This window comes from Heterodontus francisci, chromosome 20 (genome assembly GCF_036365525.1).
Source record: "Heterodontus francisci isolate sHetFra1 chromosome 20, sHetFra1.hap1, whole genome shotgun sequence".
Classification (NCBI taxonomy): Eukaryota; Metazoa; Chordata; class Chondrichthyes; order Heterodontiformes; family Heterodontidae; genus Heterodontus; species Heterodontus francisci.
In genome coordinates, this window is record NC_090390.1 from 58,371,763 (window position 1) to 58,393,113 (window position 21,351).

The window sequence follows — 21,351 nt, forward strand, 5'->3', positions numbered from 1 at the left end:
CATAATGAGGTCATAAAATAATCTTGGCTGTGGAAACTAGAGCAATTTGGATAGGTAACTGATATAGTTCCAAGAATGGTGCTAAAAGTAAGAATGAAGAGATGATTACAAAGTGTAACATTGCTTAATGGCAAGTATTCCAGATAAATTGTGTCAAATCAAGACCGCAAATGAACAGCAGTACCCCACTTACACTGGGGCAAAAGTAACAATTGGATTTAAAGACCTAAGTTTCAGATCCTAATGCCAACTATAACCAATTCATTGGGTCCAGATGTTGAACGACAGTTACTGTAGGTGTAAAGATCATGTTAGACTCAAGGTGTAATCAGCATAGTTCATAAATGAGATAGGGGATTGACAATATTCAGGTTTAGTGAATGGTAAATGAAGAATGCAAAAGATATCATGGGGCAGAATACAAGTTATTGCGTTAACCTTTAGTTTTATTGCACGAACATGTTGTCCAACCCACCTCCTTTGCTTCCTGCTCATTAGAAATTACCAATTCTTGCCGCTTTCAGAATATTTACCAGAGGTGAGGGTGGACATTGAATGAGTCCTAATATAGGGGAGAGGGGACCTATTTAAAGTTAGCAGGAATGACCAATGACACCATATGTCAAATTTTATGTCGTTACCACTTAATAAGAAACTGGACACTAGCAATGCTCATGTTACTGGAATCCAGCATTAATAAGGGCCAGGAGAAGGGGGGCCTATAAATTCTCATTTCTCCTCAGGGAATCCATCATGGGGCAATCAATTCATTCCTTCCATCCATTATTCCAAAATGTTAGGTTCCTATCTTGTCCTGCAGGAGCCAAATACTGCAACAGCCATTTCACATCCCCCCAACCCAGCACTAAGGGACTCCCCAGTGTAGATGGGAATAATGTAGCAGGTCCACCTGAAATATATAAGTTAGCCCAAGGAATTCACTAAGGTCAATAATCAGGTGTGGAAATGCATGCCACTGAACTCAGTAATGTTGCCACCAAAGGGAAACTCAAAACTTTTTAGACGAAGTAGAGACCTTTTTACTTTTTTTTTAAGTGTACTCTTCCTTCCCCAAAGAGGAAAATCTTAAGTCGTAGTAATGGAAGCTTGAGAGGTGTTTTTAGGATCTTTCTTTTCGTATGATTTGAAATGAAGCCAACTACGCCATTCACACTTACTGCAGTGTGACAAGATGCTGAAGTATGTGAGTTTCTGATCTAAGTTAAGGTTTCTGCTCTCTAACCTAAAACAATCACACAGACAGCAGGTTAATTCAATGATGGAATAGCGAGCATAAGAAGCAAGTTACTGAAAAATTTACTCAGACGAAAATTGCTATTTCTACTAAGTAGGTCTCAATTATAAATTACAAATCACAGGAAATAGTAACACAGATGGCAGTCACACATCAGCATGAACAGAGAAAGTGCTGGTGTTAATGCATAACTTGTTTGGTAATTTGAATGGTCCTTTCTCTTCCTCTGCCATTCCTTGATATTATTGAATTAATGTGATGCATGCACACAGTTACAATCATAAATGGGCATGACAATCCCACTATGGAGTAGAATTTCATAATGACCTTGATTATCATTTCTATCAAGATCAATCAGCTACTTCTGACTTTAAGTTGGCTTGCAATTCTAAAATCCAAACCTTTGCACCTCAAATGCTAGCTACTCTCATCAACATAACACGGCTTCCTTAATGAAGAAATAATCAGAAGATCTCAAACTGAGTTCTCCAGCCCCCATAACTACACTTAAAGAAAGGAGAAATGATTGGCATCATATGCTCAGGAAAGCCAGGAGGTGAGGTGAGCAGGATCCATAAGCTAAGTGCAGTTTACAGCTCTGCTTGTGCAGTAGGAATGTTTTCATAGACTCCATGATCGGCTGAGCCCCACCCACCACCCTCTTCCACCATCTTGCCCCCAATCTCCCCCCTCCTCCACGATCACCCTGACCTTGACGATCTGACCCCATCCCGCCATGATCTCATCCAAACTCCCCCTTCACCTATTTCTCTGCCCAGTCCTCCCTCCTATCTGCTCCCCAGCTGCAGCACTGTGCTATAGGCTTTGCCCTCCTGTTAATCAGGCTCGTTCTCGGGTGGGTGATCTGCAGGAAAACATTTGAAAGACATCTTCTTTAATTTTTACTCGGTTTCCGGGAAACTCTTACTTCTGGGTTTCCTGTCTGGAAATCTTTCCACTGCTCTTTCCACAGTCTCAGTAAATATCAACAAAAGTATGTTAGAAACGTGAGTTTTAAACATAGCTCTGTTAACAGCAATCTCACTTTTAGAAGCATAGACATAACTTTTAAAAATTGCAACCAATGTAAATTTTTAACTGATCATCTTTCACTTGTTTTGCTCACATTGTAGAGATCAGTCTGAAATCGGAGGTCAATTATCTCTGGAACAAGTGGGAAAGAAGACCGGAAACAACAGCTGTGTGCTCAGAGGGACTCCTGATGATTCATCATCCATAGTCAGCCAGCACACACAATCCACCAATGAAATTGGAACAGAGGGAGGAAAATATTTACATTGTCTAAAATGTTTTTTCTGGTTCTCAAGCTAGGAGGAATCCATATGATTTTAACTGAATCATACAACTTTCCAATATGGTAAAAGTGGGACTCAACATATACCAGTCACGTGGAGATAGCATCATCATACCCTTATGGAACTTAAAACACATTTTCCACTAAATGTGAATGCAGCCAAGCAACCTTATTGTACGAAGGGAAAAGAGGATTATTGGGTTGGGGTGGGTACTGAGGAGAGAGAATTCTGACATTTTCCACACCTGTCAAATGCAGCAGCAGAAGGAACACTGGCACAGAGGCACATAATAGAAAAGCAGAAGAATATGGAAGATGTTTTAACTCATACAAAGTGAGGAAGATAGCAGTAACTGCACAGACCAGAAAATAATACAAATTCCAGAAACTCATAGGGTAGTTTTGCTTTCAGTTCTCAGCTTTGGCATCATTCAATAATTAAAATGCACTAACAAACCTAAGATATTGTTAACCACAAAATGCAAAGGTGATTGTAAAGGTTTCATATCAAATGTAGCAAAATAAATTTCTATTGAATTGCGCAGGAGAAGCTTTCCAGTGTTCAGTAATATTGACCATGGTGGGGGAGGAAATAAAGAAACTCAACTAAATTTCAACATTTGCAGTGTGAACATGCTGTAGAATAAGAGAAAGCAGGAGCTGTATTCTGTGAAGCAGATGTCTGATGATGCCCTCTCTATCTCGCACCTCATTTTTAACCTAGGATATTTGAGATATTAATAGTGATATGAAAACACAGACAAGTTTTCTACTGATTTTGGCCACCCTTATAATTCTCCCATAAAGATCTTTGGTGAAAATATTTTGAATGTGAACAGAGATCCAGTTATAATTGTGTACCTGCCTTGTCACTTGAATTCAACGAGAGCATCCTCTCAAAGCAGCCATTGTTGACTTACTTATTTTTGACATAGTTGAATTGAAGCAGTTGTACAATTATCAAAAGTCAATTGTGAGAAAAATCTGACTACGGATGTTAGAACTATATTTTGAATACAAACTGAAGCAAAATCATGTTCTAGTAGATCAAGGTACAATCTCCCAAAGTTAATAATTGCACCACTGTCCTGCCCATTGTTCTGCTCTGCATTGAGGCTGTAGGACACAGAGTGAAGTCAAGTGCCACTCTTCACTCTCCATTGTTTCAACTGTATATTTGTTATCTGCAGTTTCTGAAATATGCTTCACTCTAGCTGGGTTCAAACATTACCTTCCACAGCTAAAGTAAAATATCACAAAAATAAAATGGCCAATTTAGTTTTAATTTACAGAATAAGATCATAGTTATGTGGTAATTCAGTTTGGTAGAGTTTCACCTAGACTGATTGCCCCGTTACCCTCCACTGTATTTTTTAAAAATCCAGTACAGTATGACTGTCTTGATACAAAAGAATGATTAGACCTTTGCACACCAACTGGAGTGCCAGATGTCTTCCATAAATGATTGCCTTCCAGCAAGATCAGTTTTAATAGTAGATTTATACTACTGCTCCAATTACTATTTTCATGACAATTTTTTCCACATAAATAAAGAGAACTCTTGTACTGTGTCACCACAGCTAACAATACTTTCAATGACCAAGGCAAGAAACTAACTCAACAGAAAAACCTTTCATTACAATATTCTCAACATAATATCCAATTAATAAACCCCTTCCTGATGATTACCATAGCTTTCCAGAGACATGCTCCTGAAAGATGCCTAAATAGCTTTTATCTCAAATACTCAGTAGATCAGCTATTTGTTAATATTTTGACAGTTCTTTTTGTCTTGTATAAAAGTTGCAAATTCAATGCTCATAACCCTGGACATTGTCTTAACAAGCTTTCAACTTGTAGCTTGTTCATATGGTCAGAGTGACCATTTCATGAACCCAAATTCAATTCTACTGGGAACGAGATGAACAGGGGAGTTGTGAAAATGAATCTCCAAATCTCTTATCATACTCTCAACTGTAACAGCTGTTGACCTGGATAATAATGGTAGCTGCCCTCAGCAAACTAATTAGCAGCTCCCAATATTTCTTTCCTCATTAAATATGCCCTGCTCAGCATACCCAAGTGTTTTAAATTCAGTGAATGCCATGACTATTATCTGTGCAGAGCTGCTGTTTCCCTCCCTATATCCTACACTATGTGACAGGTAGTGCTGTTCAAATTCCCTTGTGAGAAATACTATTTGATGCAATATCTTACACATACAGTTTTAAAACAAGTATATAATTGGATAGATAATGTATGTTCTGGAATCCCAGCTGCCAGGGTCAGTAATACACAGGTCCAACTTCTCAGTACATGGAGGGTTGCGACATTTGGCGCATTCATTGGCAATAACATTCCAAAACTTTCATGATACTATCCCCTCGCCAAACAGTATTCTTATAGTGAATGTTCGACAGGCATGCAGTCAGGGTTTATGTGCAAGCACTGCCTGGTGTTTCCTCTCCTGGCTGCTATTCCTGAATAAATTAAAAGTACATTGAAAGCCAAAGTAAATGATTCATTCGTTTTTCCTTTTGTCGTGCAACAGTGCCCTAAAATGCCAGTTTTGGCAGAGAGTGATCCATTTATACCTTGCTCAACTTCAGCACCTGTGAGCAAAGAGTAGCACTGACACCATGTGCAGGATTTTTGGGCACTGTCGAGGTCGGGAATGGAGGCAGACCGGGCCTGAAAATGCCTGCACTGGTCACCATGAGGCGGGCAGCCAATTAGGCTCATTAAGAACCTTGTTCCAGGTAAGTAATGGAGGCCAACTGGGATTTTTCAGTCAGCCTCTAGTTTCCTGTCGCGACAGGGGGCAGATCAACTGTTTGGAGGCAGGCACTCAGTGGCAGGCTGGGGTGCTAGGGCTCCAGGCAGGCCTAAAGCCCTCCCTGTCAGCCAAAGGCTGCCCTGTAGAGGAGCTCCACCCTGCAGAGTGGTGTTCTGGCTGCTTTTTCTATTTTTTTATTAAATTTTTTAAAAGGTTGCTGAGAGGGAACCTTCATGTTGAAGCGCCCTCTCAATTACTTACCATTCATTGCAGCTGGGTCCTCCTCTGCAGCTGGAAGGTCTCTGATTCGACTCCCAGCTTCGAGATCCCGCTGCCACCCTTAATTGGTCAGGGAACCCGCCTCCATAACAATTAAGGAGGCTTCTTGTCAAAATTCGCAGGGGAAGGGTTCAAGACCCAGAAAGTCTGGCTCCTGTTTCCCAACCCCAAAGGAAAAATTCAGCCCCAACTGTGTGAAAGTTTGTAGAGGCAGAGAAAATGCAATGATAGAGACTTTGAAAAAACAGGTACTTTTAAAAAAGTGATAAAACATCAATAGTAGGGAAAATGCTCGAATCTATTCTAAAGGATGCGATAAATGGACACTTGGATAACAATGATCTGATTGGGCATAGTCAACATGGGTTTATGAATGGGAAATCATGTTTGGTGAACCTGTTGGAGATTTTTGAGGATGTTACTAACAGAATTGATAAAGGTGAGTTGGTGGATGTAGTATACTTGGATTTTCAGAAGGCTTTTGATAAAGTCCTCACAGAAGGTTGGTTAGCAAAATTAAAGCACATGGGATAGGAGGTAATATACAAGCATGGGTTAAGGATTGGTTAACAGGCAGAAAACAGAGAGTAAGAATAAATGGGTCATTCTCGCGTTGGCAGGCTGTGACTGTTAGGATACTACAGGGATCAGTGCTTGGGCCCCAGCTGTTCACAATATATATCAATGATTTAGATGTGGGGACCAAATGTAATATTTCCAAGTTAGCAGATGACACAAAACTAGGTGGGAATGTGTATTGTGAGGAAAATGCAAAGCGACTTCAAGGGGATTTGAACAGACTTAGTGGGCTGAATTTTACAGACAGGGGTCATGGCGGGGGCGGGGGGGGGTGGTGGTGGTTGGGGGAAAACAGCATCAAAGTCATTTCATTGGTGTAGGGGATGGTGGGAAGGGGTAAACTGTAAAGTTTATAAACTTTGTGGGGAGGTAAAGGCCAGGTGTACAAGGTAAGTGTCGGGCGGGGGGGGGGGTGGGGGGAGAAAGAGGGCAAGTGTTTAATTCTATGGTTTTGTGGGGTGGGGGGGGGGGGGAAAGAGGGTCAGGATCAAGTTATTTAATTTTTTTTAAATCAAGATATCTTTAAATAGTTAAATTGAAATGTAGGGCTCGAAGTCCTTTGAAAATGGCATCAGCGCCTGCACAAAGGCAGCTGACGCCGTTGCTGGGGACGGACAGCCCGCCCCCTGCACGTCATCGGGATGGGCGGTCTGCCTCGCTATTAAATTGAGCCACCACGCTTAATATCGTGGCAGCGGCCCGCGAGGGTGGGCCATCATTGTTTCCGCCCATGGCGGGACTATAAATTTTTGCCCATTGAGTGGGCAAGAACATGGCAGATGGAACATAATGTGGAAAAATGTGTGGTTATCCACTTTGGTAGGAGGAATAGATGTGCAGAGTATTTCTTAAAATGGTCAGAGATTAGAAAGTGTAGATCACAGAATGTAAAAAGGGACCTGGGTGTCCTCATCAATAAGTCACTGAAAGCTAGTATGCAGATGCAGCAAGCAATTAGGAAGGCTAATGGTATTTAGTCTTTATTGCAACAGGATTTGAGTACAGGAATAGCGAAGTCTTTCTTCAATTGTATAGAACTTTGGTTCGACTGCACCTGGAGTACTGTGTACAGTTTTGATCCCCTTACCTAAGGAAGGATATTATTTCCATAGATGGAGTGCAATGAAGATTCACCAGATGTTTTCCCGGGATGGTGGGACTGTCCTATGAAGAGAGATTGGGGAAACTGGGCCTGTGTTCTCTATAGTTTCGAAGAATGAGAGGTGATCTCATTGAAACCTACGAAATACTTAAAGGGATAGACAGGGTAGATGCAGATAAGATGTTTCCCCTGGTTGGGGAGTCTAGAAGCAGGGAATGTAACTTCAAGATAAGGGGGAAGCCACTTAGGACAGAGATGAGGAGAAATTTCTTTATCAGAGGATTGTGAATCTTTGGACTTCTCTACCCCAGAGGGCTGTGGAATCTCAGTTATTAAGTATGTCTAAAGCAGAGATTGACAGATTTCTAAATACCAATGACATATAGGGATATGGGGATACTGTGGGAAAAAGGCATTGAAGTGGAAGATCAGCCATGATCATATTGAATGATGGAGCAGGCTCGATGGGCTGAATGGCCTACTCCTGCTCCTTTGTTCCTAAAAATTTGCATGCTGGAAATCCAAAACAAAGCAAAAAAGAGCAGCAGGTAAATAAGAATCTAAAACAGAAAGAAAGGTTAATGTTTTAATAGGAACCCTTCATCAGGTGGGTCATATCTAAAAGTGTTGAGCATCAATAAAGGGTTTCATTCCAAAACGTTAACTACTATTTCATTTCCAGATATTAATTGATCTGTCAGGTTTAAGCCGCACTGCACAACTTTCAGCACATAATCCAGGCCGACGTGGCAGTACTAAGGGAGTACTACGATTTCAGAGCAGCCGTCTTTCAGATGAGATGCCTGCCTACTTAAAAGATTCCATGGCACTATTCAAAAAAAGAGCATGGGAGTTCTTTCAGTATTCCATCCAGCACTTGTCCCTCAACTAACACCAGCGGAAGCGGATTAACTGGTCATTTATTTCATTGCTGCTAGTGGGGCCTTGCTGCATCCAAATTGACTGCCTTCTTTGCCGACTAAACAGTGTTACACTTCAATGGTAATTCATTGGCTGAAGGACATCAACAGCATGATATGTTCTTTATGTGCATTTCCTTGTTTATCTTTACTATTAAAAATGAGCTGTTCGGTTCAATTCTGTCTGAAGTCTGAATTAATCAAAAGCCTTCTCAGCAACATTTTTACTTTTGATACGGTCTTCACGGTTATTACCCAAGTATATATATTAACACTGAGTTGTCTTGACATTAATTTTAAAAAATCAGACCAACTTCCTATTAATCATGTGATAATATTAGTCAGATTAACATTGTTCAGTCACAAAGCAACAGGGATCAGATGTCCCTTTAATGAAATCAAACACCTTCATTAGAAAGTAGGGTAATTAATTGCTTTCAGGCAGGTCAGGAGCGTCTTTTTGTCAGAGTTCTCATTATTCTAACTGGAAACATTCAAAGAGCAATTTCCTGAAAGGTTGTTGTTCTGGAAACAAGAGAGTTTTGCTTGCTTTTGTTCTGACAGTCTGCCAAATTGAATACAGTTGCAGGTTTTCAAAAAATCTTGTATATACACCATACACTGAATATTAGTTCAATTATTAGTGTTGTCCATGTTAGGATGACTGATAGTGTTGGGGTCCAAAACACCTTTTAAATGCTTTACTGTGTGTCGACTCAGATTTGAAAAATATATTAATAACCATGTAAAACTTTGTGTTCTCAAAGCATATGCAGGCTTGGATATTATATTATTAGAATGACATCCAGCCACATTGTTCAACTTAGCAATGATATTCCAAATTGAAGCATTCCATTGAGTTGGAGGAGAATGTAGGATTGTCTGGTTTAAATTCAATGTTCTTTCAGTATTTTTACCAGAACTTCAAGATTTGATTATGTTGATCTTATGAACTTGAAACAAAGTGCTTCCCAGATCAATGGAGTCTCTCATTTTCACTGATATTTTGCTTTCCAATCCTTAATGTAATGAAGAAATATTGTTGTATTCATAAAAACTATAAGCATTTTAGGTCATTGACAAAATTCAGAAGAAATGTTAGTGTAATACATAGCTGACAGATATTTTGAATTAAGTTAATTTCAATATTTCATGTTATTTATTAAGTGCCTTTTACGAACTCAGGATTTCCTATAGCACCTCATAGCTGGTGAATGACCTTTTGAAGTGTGGTCACTGGTATATAGATTAAAATGGTGCCCGCCAAAAAGTTGTCACCCAGGACAATATGTGGCGTGTATATATTATTTATATCAATCTCCACTCCTTGCTTTGACCAATTAGATATCAAAATAAATTCACTTGTCAATTCAGTTATTCCAAATAATCAATCCAATACGAAGCATAACACTAAGTAAAAAAAATGTTTTAAGAACTAAATGCTATGCCAATAGCATCGCAAGTAATAAAATATGAACAGGATGGAGTGGGGTAAAAGAAAAACTTCCCGAGAAAGATTTGCCTGATGTGATCCTATTTTTAAAAGTAACAATAGATTTGGACACCAAGATTTATCCACAAGCCCCTGCTGGCTTGAAATTAGTTCAATGCCAGCAAATCTATCCAACACAAAGTGACCCTTTGTTCTCCTTGTAAAAACCTCATATATATGCTGAAAGTTAGTAACCGGAGGTGATTCCATATTAGGATAGCAATGCTAATATGTCTGGCAAATATATGAACTGTTTAAAAAAATTAACAGTATATAGCAAACCCAGGTCCATTTTGGAATCAGGTGCCACATATGTTCAATTAGGGTGAATGCAGCCTCAGTGATTTATTTTTAGCATGTGAATAAAGATTCTAAAAGCATTACATTACACTGTAGAAAGCCACTACAGAGATCCAAATGAGAAGTGTCCATCAGGCGACCTTCAAGGACTGAACACTAATTTAAAGAATTATGGTACCCTGCTCAAATACCCTGCAATGATGTTATTACATCATCTACTGCCTCCACACAACCAAATATGTAAACGCAGTAATTTTAAAAAATGCAAAGCCTCGCAAAATTTCAACTGCAACGCAAAGCTATCATGGCAAACTGTGAAAGCACAATGTACAGGATTTAGAGCAAATCATTCCAGGAAAGGATAATATGGCAATAAGGCCTAATTCAAAGTCATCAGCATGACAGACTTCAGTGAATTGGGCTCCAACACTGAATTCACTCTGCAAGTTGCAAACATGCAGCCACCATCATGGTAACTGATTGAAAAAGGATTGTTATCACTAACTGGGGTCGATTATCACTTGATTCGCCTGGTGTTAACAGCCTCAAAATGGAGTTGGTAGCTGCTGATGAAGCTGGCCCCATACCAAAAGGGGACTAACACCAGGCCTGCCTGTTTCGGGTGGTAGGCCCCTTTTAATGTGCAAAGTATAGTCATACTACAAAAATAAGATCCTAATTACCATTTAGGTTGGAAATGATCAGAGCCTGCATCATGCAGGTTCTGTTTAGTTTTTTTAAAAATTCATTCATGGGATGTGGGCGTCGCTGGCCAGGCCAGCATTTATTGCCCATCCCTAATTGCCCTTGAGAAGGTGGTGGTGAGCTGCCTTTTTGAACCACTGCAGTTCCATTGGTGCTGAAGCTGAAGAAGCCCAGCAAAGGTCAGTTTGGAATTATTCTGGGGTTCCCAGAGGAACAGGAATGCTCCTCCTGGCTACAAAAAAAAAATCTAGACTGCGGTCACCCAGGACCCTCCCGCCATGATCACATCCCCACGCCCCATCCTGAACTTACCTTGCTGGAGGCTGGAGCTAATATTGGTAGGCCTTAGACAGCTGCACTGAAATGATCATTTGGCACTGCAGTCTAAAAGACTGTTGCCCCAAAGTCAAAACCAAGCGCATTATTTCAACATAAGCCTTCTTTCCATTTCAATGTTTTAGAATTCAAATAGTCCCTACACATACATCTCTTTTGTAAAAGAAAAGAAAGGGGTAAAGAAAGGATTTCTCAAAAAAAAACAAAGATGCTCCTATCAAATTTTCAAGATAATAACTGTTCCGGCGACCAAATTAATCAATATAATTTCTCAATTTTGTGACTCATTTTCAACTGTGATATCACTTAAGATTTCATTTAATTTTTTAAAAAAAGAGGGAGACACCGCTTAGAATATATCATGGCTTTATGTTGGCAACAAACCTTCTTCATTTATCAACCAGGAACTTTTGGTCACATTTGAATTTTGGGAGAAAGCTTAGTAATAATAAAAATATAATTAAGATATTGTTTATTTCTTTTAAACTCTTTGAAAGTCACCAAGTCATTCTATATTTTCACTTAGTTCAATACATCGTGAAATATGTTGCTCATCTTGGAATGGCGTGGTGCATGAATTATACAGAATGCCACAATAACAATTGGAAACACAAAGTGCCATACTGTTTAAAATTCCCATCTTCTGCCTGGACTGCTCTACACTTTTGTGTCTCAGCTTTATCAATTTGACCTTCAGCTGGCCCTCATTAATCATACTTGGCTTTCTTTACCTGAATTGACTGAAGGCAGCTGTTCTTGGCTTTCCTTTTCAGCAGCAGTGGGAGGGATCTGTGGTGGGACTTTGACAGGTGTTGTCTCTTCAGGTGTCTCGAATGCTCCTTCTGAGTCTGAGCTCCTAAAACAAAAGGATCACATCCTGTAAAAAGACCATTCAATTCCATTCAGATTCTATCCCCATTCATTCTGATCCTCTTACACTACAATAAGAACTTGCCTAGCTCCAGTTATTTTCTGCATGAATTGGAGACTGTAGTCTCCTCCACCACACACAGCCGACCATGTCCATCGAGCCCATTGTAGTGGAGACAGAATATGCCATGGACTAAAAGCCATTTCTTCCCTAATTTTATCTACAAGATATGTTGTAGTTTAGTTCAAAGCCGGAGAGAAACCGAAGAATTCCTGTTCAGTCAAGTGAATGTAAGTCACTGCAGGCTGGGCATTCTTTATGCTCCCAGAAACTGACGTTCTTTCACAAGCTCCTTGTATGGCATAAAGTGGCTATCTTTACACTCGATTCCATCAATCGTTCTCCATTCACAGCATGAACCCATTGCTAGCACTGCATAGGCTGGTGCAGGCAGACTTCAGTGTTGTATCTGTCGACACCAGCCATTTGATTGACCAGACCATATACTGTTATTTTCACTGAATTTCAATCAGATCTTAAACCCCATTCTCACTTTCACAGCACCACTGCCTGGAGCCTACCACTAGCATGGAGGTATTCTGTTACCAGAAACATGTACACATGCAAAGAGATCCTCTATCAATGCACCAGCACAACCCCTTCTTTCTTTTGCACCCCTTTTCCTTTTGGGCCTCCTTATCTCGAGAGACAATGGATACGCGCCTGGAGGTGGTCAGTGGTTTGTGAAGCAGCGCCTGGAGTGGCTATAAAGGCCAATTCTGGAGTGACAGGCTCTTCCACAGGTGCTGCAGAGAAATTTGTTTGTTGGGGCTGTTGCACAGTTGGCTCTCCCCTTGCGCCTCTGTCTTTTTTCCTGCCAACTACTAAGTCTCTTCGACTCGCCACAATTTAGCCCTGTCTTTATGACTGCCCGCCAGCTCTGGCGAATGCTGGCAACTGACTCCCACGACTTGTGATCAATGTCACACGATTTCATGTCGCGTTTGCAGACGTCTTTATAACGGAGACATGGACGGCCGGTGGGTCTGATACCAGTGGCGAGCTCGCTGTACAATGTGTCTTTGGGGATCCTGCCATCTTCCATGCGGCTCACATGGCCAAGCCATCTCAAGCGCCGCTGACTCAGTAGTGTGTATAAGCTGGGGATGTTGGCCGCTTCAAGGACTTCTGTGTTGGAGATATAGTCCTGCCACCTGATGCCAAGTATTCTCCGAAGGCAGCGAAGATGGAATGAATTGAGACGTCGCTCTTGGCTGGCATACGTTGTCCAGGCCTCGCTGCCGTAGAGCAAGGTACTGAGGACACAGGCCTGATACACTCGGACTTTTGTGTTCCGTGTCAGTGCGCCATTTTCCCACACTCTCTTGGCCAGTCTGAACATAGCAGTGGAAGCCTTACCCATGCGCTTGTTGATTTCTGCATCTAGAGACAGGTTACTGGTGATAGTTGAGCCTAGGTAGGTGAACTCTTGAACCACTTCCAGAGCGTGGTCGCCAATATTGATGGATGGAGCATTTCTGACATCCTGCCCCATGATGTTCGTTTTCTTGAGGCTGATGGTTAGGCCAAATTCATTGCAGGCAGACGCAAACCTGTCGATGAGACTCTGCAGGCATTCTTCAGTGTGAGATGTTAAAGCAGCATCGTCAGCAAAGAGGAGTTCTCTGATGAGGACTTTCCGTACTTTGGACTTCGCTCTTAGACGGGCAAGGTTGAACAACCTGCCCCCTGATCTTGTGTGGAGGAAAATTCCTTCTTCAGAGGATTTGAACGCATGTGAAAGCAGCAGGGAGAAGAAAATCCCAAAAAGTGTGGGTGCGAGAACACAGCCCTGTTTCACACCACTCAGGATAGGAAAGGGCTCTGATGAGGAGCCACCATGTTGAATTGTGCCTTTCATATTGTCATGGAATGAGGTGATGATACTTAGTAGCTTTGGTGGACATCCGATCTTTTCTAGTAGTCTGAAGAGACCACGTCTGCTGACGAGGTCAAAGGCTTTGGTGAGATCAATGAAAGCAATGTAGAGGGGCATCTGTTGTTCACGGCATTTCTCCTGTATCTGACGAAGGGAGAACAGCATGTCAATAGTCGATCTCTCTGCACGAAAGCCACACTGTGCCTCAGGGTAGACGCGCTCGGCCAGCTTCTGGAGCCTGTTCAGAGCGACTCGAGCAAAGACTTTCCCCACTATGCTGAGCAGGGAGATTCCACGGTAGTTGTTGCAGTCACCGCGGTCACCTTTGTTTTTATAGAGGGTGATGATGTTGGCATCGCGCATGTCCTGGGGTACTGCTCCCTCGTCCCAGCACAGGCATAGCAGTTCATGTAGTGCTGAGAGTATAGCAGGCTTGGCACTCTTGATTATTTCAGGGGTAATGCTGTCCTTCCCAGGGGCTTTTCCGCTGGCTAGGGAATCAATGGCATCACTGAGTTCCGATTTGGTTGGCTGTATGTCCAGCTCATCCATGACTGGTAGAGGCTGGGCTGCATTGAGGGCAGTCTCAGTGACAGCATTCTCCCTGGAGTACAGTTCTAGGTAGTGCTCAACCCAGCGGTCCATCTGTTTGCATTGGTCAGTGATTATGTCCCCCGATTTAGATTTGAGGGGGGTGATCTTCTTGATGGTTGGCCCAAGAGCTCTCTTCATGCCATCATACATTCCTCTGATGTTTCCGGTGTCTGAGGCCAGCTGAATATGACTGCATAGGTGTTGCCAGTAGTCGTTTGCGCAACGCCTAGCTGTTCTTTGTGCAGTACTTCTGGCTGCTTTAAGTGCTGCGGATGTTAAATCGCTGGGGGCTTTCTTGTAGTTCAAAAGTGCAATGCGCTTAGCGGCTATGACAGGTTCCAGCTCTTCATTATGAGATTGAAACCAGTCTGCATTTCTCTTCGCACTTTTGCCGTAGGTGGTCAAAGCTGACTCATAGATGGCGTCTCTGATGTGGGCCCACTTGGTCTCAGCATCCCCTGTGGGAGTGTTTTGAAGGGCTGTTACAAGTGAATTTAGAAATTTTTGTAACAGCTGTGGGTGAGAAATTCTGCTCGTGTTGATGCGCGGGTGGCCCTTCTGCTTGGAATGATGCAACTTCTTTGGTCTGAGTCTAACCTTGCTGCACACCAGGGAGTGGTCGGTGTCGCAGTCCGCACTGTGGAAGCTGCGTGTGATTTGAACACTGTTTAAGGCGGCTCGCCTTGTGACAATGAGGTCTAGCTGGTGCCAACGACGTGATCTTGGGTGCCTCCATGAAACCTGGTGACAGGGTTTAGTGTGAAAGAACGAGTTGGTGATGCAGAGGTTATGATAGGTACACAACTCAAGCAGTCTCTGCCCGTTCTCATTCATCCTTCCAACGCCATAGCGCCCAAGGCAGGAGGGCCATGAGTCATGGTCGGCCCCAACCCTGGCATTAAAGTCCCCCAGCAGGAATAGGTGTTCGGTGTTGGGGATGCTGCTAATGATGTTATGGAGTTGTTCATAGAACTGGTCTTTAGCTTCAGGTGCGGAACAGAGTGTTGGAGCATAGATGCTGAGTAGGTGTACTGGACCAGAGGTGGTGAGCAGTCGGATGGACAGTATGCGTTCCGAGCCATTTTTCCAAGATGGCTCCTGGGCTGGAAGCTCCCTAGGAAGCTCCCTTGCTGTTCAACTCTATCCATGGCCATCTGCTCCCATCCCTAACGTTTTCTCCCCCAATCTGCCCTCTTAAACTGTTTAAATTCCCCTGGCTCTTTAAATCAGTTCATTTTAGCCCTATCTAAAAGTTAACAGTTAGTTTAGTGTATGTTACCTGGGCCCACTGCCCTCCCCCAGCCACACCTGCTCTTTGTTTTCTCAATGAAATTGATCCGGATGAAACTGACGTGAACAGCTGCCGATACTTTAATCTCCGATCCTGCTGTCTTCACAGTCCAGAGTGTCTGCAGCCACGGCATGCGGTAAGTCCATTGAGGTGAAGAAGGAGCTGCGGGACCCGAGAGAAGTCCTGTGAAAAGGTGCCCCGAACACCCAAAACATCCACGAACGGCCCCCCCGGCCGCAACTTCAAAGCGCCCGCGGGAGATGGCTCGGAGAGCATCTGCAGCGCACTGTCGGCAATGCTGCATGCCTTTATTTAAACCACTGCAAAGAAAAACCCTTAGCAAATGTAATCACTTCTAAGTCTGCCAAATGATGCTTCACCTCCCGAAGGACGTGGATGAGCTTTCCGGACGTCGATGGTGGGCACTGAGGAAATGGCTTATTACCTGCACCAGATTCCACCCCCCCTCCCCCCCCCTTTACCCCCCTTCCACCCCCCCCCACCCCCGTCCCCTTCCCTGCTCCACCCTCTCAGCTCACCCCCTCACAACCCCGTCCCAGCCCGCCCCCCCCTCGCACCATCTTCACCCCGCACCCCCTTCCCCTGCACCCCCCTCCCACCCCCTCCCTCTACCCCTCCCCTTGCATCCCCTCCTCCCACCGGCACCATCCTACACCTGTGTAGGGGCCCCAACAACCCCACTGCCTTGTGGGCGTCTCGGGAGAGACCAAGGCTAAGGGAGTAAACCCTAACAGAAAATCCGGAGCGGAACCCCGTAGGCGGTCATGTGTCACCTTTGGCATGTTTCCGGCAGTTCCTGCAGCCATACTGGTGCCAAACGTCGTGTCCTGCATTCCTTTGGACCCCACCAGAAAGGCCGAGAGGGGGGTTTTGACGACTGGGCAACTCTCAACCTCCATAAATTTGCCCAGGCATGCGCCATGGAGAGGTCACTCCATAGTTGCCTCACAGCGACTGAAACAACACGGAAGGCAGCAGTTACGGGTTATAAGTCCAGATAAATTGGCGTAGAAACTGGGCGCCACGGGTTGCCTTTGTCGGTGGGAGAGGTCATTGCACCTCACTGGACAGCTACCGCCCGCCTCAAACCGGGCAGCCCCCGGTCAATAAGGTTCTGTCCCGCCACAGTCTGCCTGCTTCAATGGGTGCTTGGAGCTCAGGGTCATTGCCCAAAAGGTGGACTGATACACCGCACCAAACAACATGAAAAAAGGAAAGAAGGTACCAGCCCTTCGCTTTGCAAGCTGGAACGTCAGAACTATGTGTCCTGGCCTGTCGGAAGACCTTACACAAATCAACGATTCTCGGAAGACCGCCATCATTAACAACGAGCTCAGTAGACTCAATGTGGACATTGCAGCACTTCAGGAGACTCGCCTCCCCGCGAGTGGCTCTCTAGCAGAGCAAGACTACACCTTCTTCTGGCAGGGCAGGGATCCTGAAGAACCAAGACAGCATGGAGTGGGCTTCGCCATCAGAAACTCCTTGCTCAGCATGATAGAGCCTCCCTTTTGCACCAAACCCCTGTGTTATTGAATGTCTTTTAATGGTTCTGTTTCCAGGATAAGAATAGATTTGATAAATTAACACTTCATTCACACTGAGCTTCTCATTACAGCAGATTTTTTTAATTGATCAAAACAGCAGTAAATTGTGATGGAGAAAATGGAGTTAACATTTCAGCTGTTAGCAATAAGTCAATATTTGTGGCAGCTGTAGAGGGATGATATGAAGTGATTGGCAAGATAGTGGCACCAGGAGGTGTCAATCAAGTATCCCCTAGACTAGTGCACAGGACATACAATTTTTCATAAGTGACTACCAGTTTTCCACAATATTTTGAGGCATCAGAGTTTCAAAGTAAAATATAAATAAGAATAGGTACAGGACTAGACTATTCAGCCCCTTAAGTTAGATCATGCGGGTTCTGTATCGTACCTTGGTTCCATAGACCTTAATACACTTGTCTAACAGAATGAAGGATTTTCTATACATCTTTCTGAATTTGAAATGTTACCCCCTGCTTCCAGGAGAGCTTCAGTTGCGAGTCAGGCCAGGAATCATCCTTGCATATCTCCAGGGAGGACATCTATTCTAAACCATAACTCATGCACTAGGAAATGTTCTCACAGAAATCTGAGAATAAATCCATCTCCAGTTTCCTTCCTCCCAAGTATTTTGAGACTTGAGAGCCCCATAATTTCTTCAATAATCAGTTATAATGGCAGCTCTCCAAAAATTTAAACTCTTTAATTTGGGTACGATTTTTGAACTTTGTTATAGTTTGGTTAATTGTGAGAGTAGGGGAGGTAGTAGTGCAGTGGCAATGTCACTGGACTAGTAATCCAGAGCTAATCTCTGGGGACGCAGGTTTGAATCCCACCACAGTAGATGGTGAAATTTGAATTCAAATAATAAATCTGGAATTAAAAGCTACTCTAATGGTGACAATGAAACCATTATTGATTGCTGTAAAACCTATCTGGTTCACTAATGTCCTTTAGGGAAGGAAATCTGCTGTCCTTGCCTGGTCTGGCCTACATGTGACTCCAGACCCATAGCAATGTGGTTGACTCTGAAAAAGGCCTAGCAAGCCACTCAGTTCAAGGGCAATAAATGCTGGCCTAGCCAGCGATGCCCACATCCCATAAAAAAGTAAGATTTTTTTTTGTCATCACTGCATGGCTTGGGAGGTCAAATCCAGCCAAATCAAAAGCTTCTACAGTCCTGCAGTTATGATCAGCTGTTTCTGGTATAATGTGCTAATGTGCACCCCTATAAGTCTATGATTTTCTCCTATTTGATGTTAAAATGGAAGCAGTTGTGATTATATTATCCGATTGTTAAATCAAATTTCACTGCAATCTTTTAACTGCATCCAAAATCTGTTATCATTCGGCTTGTGTCCAGTACATGCAGTGTCATTTTAGTTTTTAGATTTTAGAAACCCATTTGGGAACAACAAAAAAAAGGTGTCCACAATCTTCTTGTTTTAGCTTGTCACACACTCCTCCTCCCAACAGCGAACTTATTTTTCCTGTGGAAACGGGAAAACACTGTCGTCTTGAGAAATGGTGTCTCAAAATTGACAAGAAATAAAAATGCATTTTTTCCGTTATATATACTAAGTAAATACAAACAGACATCTCTACAGCAGAGGAATTTAAAAAAAACCCTCTGTAGCTCTAAAACACTGATGGCAGCATTTGACCACCACCTATTACAACAGTGAGAAGGTTCCATGCATGTGCGCCATTGCTTAAAACAGAAGACTAACCTAAACTCAGTGATATTAGTTGAGTAAAGTTTATGCATTTGAAAATGAACCCTGTATTACCAAATTTGGGACACCAATGTAGCAAGTACTTTGATATTTAAACAGTAAAAGTGAACAGACAGCTGCGATTGCACTGCCTGCGTGCATTGTTGTCAAATGGGGGAGGGGAAAAACTACACACATTTGTTCACAAATTTCATCCACTAAACAGTGACTATCTGCATTTCACTGCTAGTGACATTTTTAGTACTGGCAAAGAGCTGACAAGATACTCCTCACGTTCAGTTGTTTAAACTGACTGTCAGGAGAGTGAAAGGCTGTTTTTTAAAAAACTACTTCTGGTGTACTACACTATTAGTACAAGACCACCCTTTTAAGCTCAGTTCATCAGCACATCAAAAGCACCAATGTTATACCAGTTGGTATGCTGCAGGAGATTGTGACATGCTAATATCAAATATGCAGGGCATAGGATTTCGTGACTGGGTTAAGATTGCAATGGTGGTGCACAGTTGAAATATGTTGCAACCAGAAATTTGGGTAGTAAAGTTCACAATCTGGACAACAAAGTATTCACCTAAATCAAGAAAACAGTTATAATTTTTATTAAGAAATCCATCTCATTTTCTTCCTTCCAAGAATAAATGAGGCTTTGGTGCTGCATAATTTCTTGAATAACAAACATCCTATTTTGTCAGAGAGACAAATACAAGACCACCTGGCAGCACCCTCACTCCAGGAATTGGCATTTGCTTGACTTGAATACTCAGTTACAATGGTGGTTCTCTAAAATGTAAACGCTTTAATATTGCTATGATTCCTGTTACAATTTGGATAATTGTGGCAGTAGGAAGTCTACTTTTTTCATCGTCTGTGCTTGGTTTAGGGGCTCCAAGATTTGGATACACAAGTCAAACCAAAAACTTAATCTGACTGACCAAAGATTTTGTGATCCCATATTTGTGATCAGATTGTGCAGTTTTCTTCTGTAAATTTGTGATAATTTTCTTATATATTGACAAAATGGAAACAGTATGATTATATTACCCTACAGTTGAATAAAATTTCAAAGCAATCTTAGTCTTTGGATGCAGTTCTATCATTTGACCTGTGTCCAGAATGGGTGTGGATGGAAAAATGATGCTGAATTATCAATTACTGTTCACCGAACAGAAATATTTACTATAGCTGCAATAAAGCTTGATATAAAAATCAAAAACAGAATAGAACGTCAAAGCTGCAGCATGAGATATTGCGCTATCAACATTTGTGCATGCAACATGAGAAGAACTGGTCTGGAACAAACATGGTTAACTATTTGTCTGATGTAGTCAGCAATCCAACATTACACTGCACAGCTAATGGAAATTTTGCTGCTCTAGCTTTGAAGTGCATGTTATCTGCTATAAAACCTCAATAATATACATTGACTTACAAAAGACCTTCAATCAGGTACCACATAGTGTACTCATGATTAAGATTACAGCATGTGGAGTCAGGGGACAAGTAGCAGAATGAATGGCAAACTGGCTACAAAACAGAAAACACAGAGATGCGGTAAAAGGTAAGTACAGCAAGTGGTCGAAGGTGTGAAGTGGTGTTCCACAGGGATTGGTGCTGGGACTACTATTGTTCACCACTTATGTAAGTGACTTGGACTGGGCAGTTGAAAGTACAAACACAAAGGGCTGGAATTTATACCAGGGCGGCAGACGAAAACAATGGCAGTCTGCCCACACGGGCCGCACAGCACGGAGTCGCCACGATATTAAGTGTGGCAGCTCATTTAAATGGCCAGGCTGACCCCCCATCCCAATGACGTGGAGGGGGCGGGTGGTCCGTCCCCAGCAATGGAGTCAGCTGCCTTCGCACGGGCGCTGACGCACTTTTTAAAGGGCGTCGAGCCCTATTGTTACATTTAAATATTTAGAGATATATTGATTTAAAAAACATAAATTGATCCCGTCCCTCTTCCACCCACACCCCATAACCATCGAATTAATTTTCTGCCCTCTCCACCCACTAAAACCTTGTGTCCCTGACCTACCCCCACCCCCGCCAAAGTCCATAAACTTTGCCCCTTACCCCTTCATACCATCCCGTACACCAATGTAATGACTTTGACACTGCTCTCCCCCCTCCCCCACCGAAAAACTTACCTGCTCCCCCCACCCCCACCGACTAGTGTTCCGCCTCGGATCCCCGGCCACCTCGGATCCCCGGGACTGCCGGCCACCAATATCGTACCGGGACAGATAGTGGGAGCGAGAAGGTAATTTATTCCTTTATTTAAATTAAT

The 21,351-nt window shown here is 42.8% G+C and overlaps 1 protein-coding gene across 10 annotated transcripts in view; it reads right to left on the reverse strand.

The window, feature by feature from the left end:
* The window catches only part of LOC137380660 (uncharacterized), a 239,302-nt gene that overhangs the window by 90,994 nt on the left and 126,957 nt on the right, over positions 1-21,351 (reverse strand). For all 10 annotated transcript variants that reach the window (XM_068052842.1, XM_068052840.1, XM_068052838.1 and 7 more), the window contains one exon: positions 11,791-11,915. In XM_068052842.1, the coding sequence (XP_067908943.1) occupies positions 11,791-11,915 (125 nt within the window). The remainder of the gene's footprint in view (positions 1-11,790; positions 11,916-21,351) is intronic.